This window comes from Hoplias malabaricus, chromosome 9, assembly GCF_029633855.1.
Source record: "Hoplias malabaricus isolate fHopMal1 chromosome 9, fHopMal1.hap1, whole genome shotgun sequence".
NCBI classification, from domain to species: domain Eukaryota; kingdom Metazoa; phylum Chordata; class Actinopteri; order Characiformes; family Erythrinidae; genus Hoplias; species Hoplias malabaricus.
This window is the reverse complement of record NC_089808.1, coordinates 26,006,160-26,014,671: the sequence shown is the minus strand read 5'-3', so window position 1 is coordinate 26,014,671 and position 8,512 is coordinate 26,006,160. Positions and strand designations below refer to the sequence as shown.

General features: G+C 45.9%; 1 protein-coding gene across 5 annotated transcripts; it reads right to left on the bottom strand.

The window, feature by feature from the left end:
- Window positions 1–2,663: 2,663 nt before the first annotated feature.
- On the bottom strand, window positions 2,664–8,352 carry gng7 (guanine nucleotide binding protein (G protein), gamma 7). 5 transcript variants are annotated; one of them, XM_066681584.1, is made up of 4 exons: window positions 8,267–8,352; window positions 5,741–5,872; window positions 5,322–5,443; window positions 2,664–5,208 (listed from the first exon to the last, which is right to left on the bottom strand). In XM_066681584.1, the coding sequence occupies exons 3-4, from the start codon at window positions 5,400–5,402 to the stop codon at window positions 5,083–5,085; spliced, it is 207 nt and encodes a 68-aa protein (XP_066537681.1). In that variant the 5' UTR covers window positions 5,403–5,443; window positions 5,741–5,872; window positions 8,267–8,352; the 3' UTR covers window positions 2,664–5,082. The 5 variants fall into 5 exon arrangements, with proteins under 5 accessions (XP_066537681.1, XP_066537682.1, XP_066537685.1 ...); XM_066681585.1 differs by having other exon boundaries at window positions 8,201–8,283; XM_066681588.1 differs by lacking the exon at window positions 8,267–8,352 and adding an exon at window positions 8,219–8,253.
- Window positions 8,353–8,512: the final 160 nt, after the last annotated feature.

Sequence of the window (8,512 nt, the reverse complement as noted above, 5' to 3'; positions counted from 1 at the left end):
GGGAGACAGAGGGAGGAGAATGAGAGGGGGAGACAGAGGGAGGAGAATGAAGGGGGAGACAGAGGGAGGAGAATGAGGGGGGAGACAGAGGGAGGAGAATGAGAGGGGGAGACAGAGGGAGGAGAATGAGAGGGGGAGACAGAGGGAGGAGAATGAGAGGGGGAGACAGAGGGAGGAGAATGAGAGGGGGAGACAGAGGGAGGAGAATGAGAGGGGGAGATAGAGGGAGGAGAATGAGTGGGGGAGATAGAGGGAGGAGAATGAGAGGGGGAGATAGAGGGAGGAGAATGAGAGGGGGAGACAGAGGGAGGAGAATGAGAGGGGGAGACAGAGGGAGGAGAATGAGAGGGGGAGACAGAGGGAGGAGAATGAGAGGGGGAGACAGAGGGAGGAGAATGAGAGGGGGAGACAGAGGGAGGAGAATGAGAGGGGGAGACAGAGGGAGGAGAATGAGAGGGGGAGACAGAGGGAGGAGAATGAAGGGGGAGACAGAGGGAGGAGAATGAGAGGGGGAGACAGAGGGAGGAAAATGAGAGGGGGAGACAGAGGGAGGAGAATGAGAGGGGGAGACAGAGGGAGGAGAATGAGAGGGGGAGACAGAGGGAGGAGAATGAGAGGGGGAGACAGAGGGAGGAGAATGAGAGGGGGAGACAGAGGGAGGAGAATGAAGGGGGAGACAGAGGGAGGAGAATGAGAGGGGGAGACAGAGGGAGGAGAATGAGAGGGGGAGACAGAGGGAGGAGAATGAGAGGGGGAGACAGAGGGAGGAGAATGAGAGGGGGAGACAGAGGGAGGAGAATGAGAGGGGGAGACAGAGGGAGGAGAATGAGGGGGGGGAGACAGAGGGAGGAGAATGAGAGGGGGAGACAGACAGAGGGAGGAGAATGAGAGGGGGAGACAGAGGGAGGAGAATGAGAGGGGGAGACAGAGGGAGGAGAATGAGAGGGGGAGACAGAGGGAGGAGAATGAGAGGGGGAGACAGAGGGAGGAGAATGAGAGGGGGAGACAGAGGGAGGAGAATGAGAGGGGGAGACAGAGGGAGGAGAATGAGAGGGGGAGACAGAGGGAGGAGAATGAGAGGGGGAGATAGAGGGAGGAGAATGAGAGGGGGAGATAGAGGGAGGAGAATGAGTGGGGGAGATAGAGGGAGGAGAATGAGTGGGGGAGATAGAGGGAGGAGAATGAGAGGGGGAGATAGAGGGAGGAGAAGGAGAGGGGGAGATAGAGGGAGGTGAATGAGAGGAAGAGATAGAGTGAGAAGGAGAGGAGGTGAAGGATAGAAGGAGGAGAAGGAGAGGAGGGTTAGAGAAAGAGAGGAGGAGATAGAAGGGGGAGAAGAGAGAAGGTGAATAAAGGACAGGACAGAGCGGTGTGGACACTGTGGAATTAAACTTAGGCTCCGTTTTCATCTCAAAGTTGGAGAGTGATTTCCACTTCAATATTGACAAGGACATGATAGAGAGCAGGCAGGGGTGGGGTCAGTGGCTGTAATTAACTTGTGGTCACTCCAGGTTTGGACAGAAGTAACCTCTGACCTCACACAGGAAGAAAATAATTATTTAATCATTTCTCTCATCACTTCAGAACATTGTCCATTAATATTCATTAATTATTAACGATCAGTGGGTCTCCACCAATCAGAGAGCCGAACCCTAACCCTAGTGACTGAGATGGAGTGAGTGAAAGATTGAGTGCGTGACAAAATGACTGAGTGATTGAGTGACTGAGTGGGTTTATCCAGTGTTTTCTCCTCGGTGCTTAATCTGTAGCTCTGTAACCTGCTGTGCCTGTGCCTTGCCTGTAGATGACGCTGTGCACCAAGTGTGTCTCCTCGTGTGTGTGTGTGTGTGTGTGTGTGTGTGTGTGTGTGATGTTGGTGGCCACCAGATGGCGCTCTTGTGCTGCAGGAAATGGATTGTTATAAACCTGGTTTAATTTTACAAAATTCTACATACACTTTACAGTTACATTACACACAAACACTCACACCTGAGGGAGACAGACCCTGTGTCTGAAACTGTGCCCTATTCACTTCTGACATTCTGTCATTTTGTAGTGGTACCACATTTTCAGTGCACTCTAACAATATCACAATACACCACAAAAAGAAGTGTACAACCCATGAACATTAGCAGATAGCAGATTACCCATAATCCATTGCAGTGTTTGGTTACAAAATATATTAATGAATTCCTTTTAAAAATAAATAAATAAACAACACTGTTTAGCTCCCTACATCAGTGCACTACATAGTGAGTAATGAAGGGAACAGGGTGTAGGCAAATTTCAGACACAGTGCAAGTGCTTCACTGAAGTGTGTCACTGGATGATGTGATTGGGTGCTGGTTTTACATAGTGATTTGACGCTGGTTTTATGCTGTGATTGGACACTAGTTTTACATTGTGATTGGACACTGGTTTTACATTTTGATTAGATGCTGGTTTTATGCTGTGATTGAAAGCTATATATGTTATATATAGCTGTGATAAACATGGACTGAGCTTTTAATGTTAGATATCTTCACTAGTAAACAGGATCTGAAAAATGTGTGGTCGCATGGTTCCTCAATGAGAGAAATATTTAATATGGTTTCTTGCTCATTTATTTGTAAAAAAATAAATAAATAAATAAATAAAAACAATCAATCAGCTGCAAGCAGAGTAACAGTTTCATCTTTATTTCTTTCTAGTTTTTCAGAATCGTAAACAGTAATTTCCACAAAATATTAAGAGTGTGCCAGAGAGAACATGATTTATGCCACATCCGAGAAAAACAGTTACAAAAAATAGATATTTCTTAGGAATCAAGGCGGAGCGTCAGAACAGCGCAGAGACACTCTTACCCACAATGCCTCTCTAACACGCTGCGAAGGGAGAAACACCCCCCATCAAGAAAATGCCAACAGCGTTCACTGCAGAACACTGGGAGGGGCAGATCATATGGACAACATTGCTGACCGTAGCCAATCACAGCGGATATTTTCTGCCATTTTCTGTTACAGACTCCATTTTACACCGTAAAAGTCTTCATTTCCCTCTACAATCCCAATTTCGCTCTAGTCTCCATTTCTCTCTACAGTCTCCATTTCTCTCCACAGTCTCCCCTTTACGTTGCAGGTGTTTAGAGGTGCTCCTGGCATCTGGAGGTTTGTTCACATAAAGAATCTGGTTCTGTAATGTTTGGCACTGGACATGGTTCTGCAGCTCATTAAACAAGTTCTACCCCAGAACCACACTGAGTAAAAGTGCCATTCATACACCCATATTCAGATGCCAGTCTTCATTTCTCTCTACAATCTGTTTCTCTCCACAGTCTCCATTTCTCTCTACAGTCTCCATTTCTCTCTAGAATTTCCATTTCACTCCAGTCTCCATTTCTCTCTACAGTCCCAATTTCAATCCATTCTCAATTTCTCTCTACATTCTCCATTTCTCTCTAGAATCTTCACTTCACTCCAGTCTCCATTTCTCTCTACAGTCCCAATTTCACTCGTCTTCATTTCTCTCCAGTGTCCATTTTGCTCTAGTCTCCATTCCTCTACAGTCCCCATTTCTCTCCAGTCTCCATTTCTCTCTAGAATCTCCATTTCACTCATCTCCATTTCTCTCTAGTCCCAATTTTACTCGTCTCCATTTCTCTCTACATTCTCCATGTCTCTCTAGAATCTCCATTTCACTCCAGTCTCCATTTCACTCTACAGTCCCAATTTCACTTCAGTCTTCATTTCTCTCCAGTGTCCATTTTGCTCTAGTCTCCATTCCTCTACAGTCCCCATTTCTCTCTATAGTCTCCATTTCTCTCTAAAGTCTCCATTTCTCTCTAAAGTCTCCATTTCTCTCCACGGTCTCCATTTCACTCCACAGTCTCCATTTCTTTATGTTGCAGGTGTTTAAATGTGCTCCTGGCATCTGGAAGTTTGTTCACACAAAGAACCTGGTTCTGAAATGTTTGGCACTGGACAGGGTTCTGCAGCTCATTAAACAAGTTCTAACAGGTTCTACCTCAGAACCACACTGAGTAAAGTTGCCATTCATACACCCATATTCAGATCCCATATGTGTTTATAGTGTGCGTATATGTATTGTGTGTGTGTGTGTGCAGTGTGTATTGTATGGGTGTGTGTGTGTATTAACACCATAAAACAGCGGGACTAAGACCCGCCCCCAAACTCCCGAGCTGACCAATGTGTGTATTTTATCTGAACAGTGTAAAATGATAAACATAAAATATCCACAAAGAAGGTTTTGAGAAATTTATCAAACACTGTACAGTCACTGCTGGAGGAGGTTGGGAAACACGTCCGAAAGAAAGTTTCTACAGAGTTTTATCTTTCTGTGTTTACAGTCAGTCTTCATGTCAAACACTGACCTTCTTTAATCCTCATCTTCGTCACTTTCATCGTCCTCATCCGGACACTGAGCGCAGACAGATCCTCGGGGCCAGGGAGCGAGGGCCAGGATCAGTGAGGGGCAGGAGCTTGTTTATGTTTGTTTGTTTGTTTATATGTAAATGAGGTGTGAATATAGATTAGAAACCTGATGTTAGAGGGCTCTGAGTGCAGTGAGAAACATCTGTAATCTTCAGAGAAATCCTAATCAAGCATTATCGGCCCTCGTTAACCCATCTCCCACCACAGAGGAGCCAAAACATTAAGGCCACTCCCTGACTGCTGTGATATCTCTTTCCTGTGGCACACGTCTGAGTGACGTTCATAACAGTAATAAAATTGGGATGTTGTTTTATAGTGTATTATTTTATATAGTTGCTGTAGGGCAATAGGTTTTAATGTTTTGGCTCCTGAGGCCTGTAGAAATGATCCAGAACCAACAGCAGCTCGGATTCCCTCTCCATTATTTAGGCAGGTGGTCTTAATATTTTGTGTGTGTTAGTTGTGTGTGTGTGTTATGTGAATGTGTGTGTGTCTCCACACATAACCACAACCTCATTTTCCTTCATGGACACACACACACACACACACACACTCAGCCGGGGGCTACATGCTGCTAAAGTGTGTGTGTGTGTGTGTGTGTATGTATATAGGGTGTGGCTGTGGATGGTAAGGAGAGTGGCCAGGGGCGGGGCTATAGCAGGATGCAGGGTTTCTTGTCTTTGAAGGGGTTCTCGGAGGTGGGCAGTCCAACCAGCAGCGCGTCAGAGCGAGCGTTCTGCTCACAGTAACTCATCAGCTCTGCCGCCGCCTTCGACACCTGGGGGGGGGTAGACAGAAACAGAGGGGTGGGAGGGAGGGAGGGGGTTAAAGATGTACAGTGGCCAGCTCAGAAGTTATTCACACCTGAAGGACAGTGCGGTTCCGGAGCACCTTGATTCGCTCGATCCCGGCCTCTAACCGCAGCTGCTCCACCAGCTTCCGTGCCTGAGCGATGTTGTTGTTAGTCGACATTCTGGTCCATCGGTTCAGCTCCCGCAGAGAAGGAGGGAGTTCTGGGAAAAAATCAGTGAGAGGGGCATAAAGGGGGCAGGGCTTATTTTTATTAAAATGTGCCAAAAAATCTAAAAGACAATTTTTATACCCTGTAAAATCGAGAGAAACACGGAAAGAGAAGGAATGTGAGAGAGGGAGAGGTGGGGGGGGGTGTACTGAACTGAGACTGAGTCCTGATCTGTGGATGCTCGCCTGTTGCTATAGTAAAGGAGGAGGATACTGAGCAATGATCCTACACCGCCGCCATGTGGTGGGACTGTGTTAATGCACCCTGCTGTAGAACACTGTGTACTTACAGATAAAAACAGACGAGTGGAGCGATGGAGGATCGGAGGAGTGCAGGATCAGCTCTCTGCTGACATCAGCAAACAACAACAAACAACAGGAATCAGCAGCGCAGGGTAACCTTCAGCATCTACGCTCCTCTCCTGTGCACACACACACACACACACACACACAGTGAGTCTATACACTGTATCCTGCATCAGTTTTGAGGTAGAGTCCTTGCTCAGACATAGAAAAAAATACAGTGTGTGTGTGTGTGTGTATGTGATAGAGAGAGAGAGAGAGAGAGAGAGAGACACGTGTCCCAGAACTCTCTCCATCACTGTGCTTATGTCTCCCTCCGAGGATTCTGGGAGATTCCTAGGTCTCAGAGAGTCTCTCTTTAGGACCCTGCAGAGGTTGGTGGTCAGGTGGTACGGGGCGCAGTAGCAGCTCCGGGGCTGCAGGGGGAGGTCAAGAGGAAGTGTGGTGTGTGTTTAGTAAATGTCAGTGAATATATTTCCTCCGAGGCCTCAGGACATAACCATGAATCCGAATTCTCAGATCAGTCACATTCAGCTCCAGCACAGAGCTCTGCGACATTCCCTCAGGATCTGGACAATGGACTTCCACAATCCAGCTCCATCCCATCAGACTCACTGTCAGAAGGGTCAGCCACAAACTCACCACAATATTCCCGACATTCCCAACTCAACACAACATTCCCATATCAACACAGAATTCCAGACAATTCCAACTCAACAAATATTCCCAATTCAACACAGCATTTTAAACATTCCCAACTCTCAACTCCTATTCAGATCATTATTCTAAATCATATTATTCCATCATTCCCAGCAATCACAGTACAACACATAGATCATAACCAACATTCCCCACTTTCCCAATACAACACTGCCATCATTCTCAATAATCCCACCATTCCCAACCCAACACTGATATTCCCAACACTCATATGATTATTCCGACTCACATCAGTCCAACATTCCCATTAATCCCAATACAACATTCACATCATTCTAAAATTCTGTTACTCACTTCTTATTCCCAGCATCCCTAACACTCCATTCATTCCCAATGCAACATTCACAACACTTTCAAAATTCCTAGCATTCCCAACACAACACAAGATCTATCCGAACATTCCTAATATTCCTGGAGATAGAAGACATTGTTCCAAATGTATACAGTGCAGTATTCCACAGGAGAAATCAGAAATGTCTTTTTCTGTTGGAATGTTGTCTCCATCCTCTGAAACACCAGCTCCTTTATTCTGTTTATAACAGAAATAATTAGCAAGAAGAATTAATTAATGAAGTCTATACATTAATTACACTGTAATGAGATGGTGTGTAATGAGCACGTCCTGCATTAATTACTCAGTCTCCTCTCCCAGGACATAATCCGTAAAATAGAGAGTGTGAGGTCAGGAAGTTCAGAGCACAGCAAATTAAAAACTTTAAAAACAGGTGCACCCTTCAAAATGACAGGAATTTCCATTTTTAGAATTAAACTATGCTCACAATTTCCAGCTCAAACAAAAATCCCAAGATACAACACTGCAACATTCCCCATTCATAAATAAAACCCCTAACAACATGCCCAGCCTTCACAATATACTCTTCATAAAACAACACACTCCGACCCACTTTTCCAGACTAACACACCAATGCTAACTCATAATTCCTAACATGGCATGCCCAAAGCCACATTCCCAACACCCTGTTACAAAACAATTTAAATTTTTACAGTTCACCACAGAATTCACTTCCCAGCATTCTCAATACATCCAACACACCATAGCATTCCCAAAACTACCTAAACATCTCATCATTCCCATATCACAGAATAATCCATCACAACATTCCCAGCATTCTTAACACTCCATAACTCATTTCCACTCCACACTAAACTCCCTATGCATCAATCACTTCACTCTTAGGATTTCCCATTATTTAGTGCCACCTTAAATCATGCTAGAATTATATAATTATTCCTAGTCTAATTCTGCTGTTCCACATTAAATTAAGTACTTACATTCTGGCGCCTCGGGTGCCCACTGTACCGGGACCATTTAAGGTGGCAAGGCCTATTCAAGTGAGAAATCATTGTGCTTCACCAATTTAAGGTGGAACGAAAAACACTGGATCGTGATGAGCGGATGTGCGTGTGAGCTCGTGCGTGAGTTCCAGCCCGCTGCGGACATTTGTACCCACACGCGCGAGCACGCACACCAGCACACACCTGCACGCGCGCACACAGACGCACTGTACATGGTGTGTGTTTTTGCGCGCGCGAGCGCGCCAGGGCGTTGGTGATGTTTGTTTGGTCTCGCGGAGACTCTGTAGTCCGCGCTTTCACGCGCCACCCGAAATTACGCGCGCACGCAACCCCCGATATTCCCCCAACAACTCCCATCAACCCACCACCCACACACAGCAACCACACACCCCAGATAATTTACCACGCACTTGCATCTCGCGCCTCACCTACTGGTGTGTGATTAAAGAGAAAACCTCCGCGAGACTCGGACTCACCTCCTCCTCTGTGTGTGTGTGTGTGAGCGTGAGCGTGAGCAAGTTTGAGTGAGAGCGCGCAGCGTCAGTCTCTCTCTCTCTCTCTCTCTCTCTCTCTCTCTCCCTCCCTCTCTCTCTCTGTGTGTGTGTGTGTGTGTGTTTGTGTGTTTCTTCTATATGTTTCTTCTAAATGTCTTCTATATGTTTATTATTGATAATAATAGTTTATAATTAGATAGTGTTAATGGAGCTCGTGAGCTCGAGCAC

Excerpts from the sequence above, each read along its gene's own strand:
- gng7 (XM_066681584.1), bottom strand. The coding sequence starts at position 5,402 with ATGTCGACTAACAACAACATCGCTCAGGCACGGAAGCTGGTGGAGCAG. Across the intron at positions 5,209-5,321 it reads CCGGGATCGAGCGAATCAAG|GTGTCGAAGGCGGCGGCAGA; the intron begins GTGCTCCGGAAC and ends ACCCCCCCCCAG.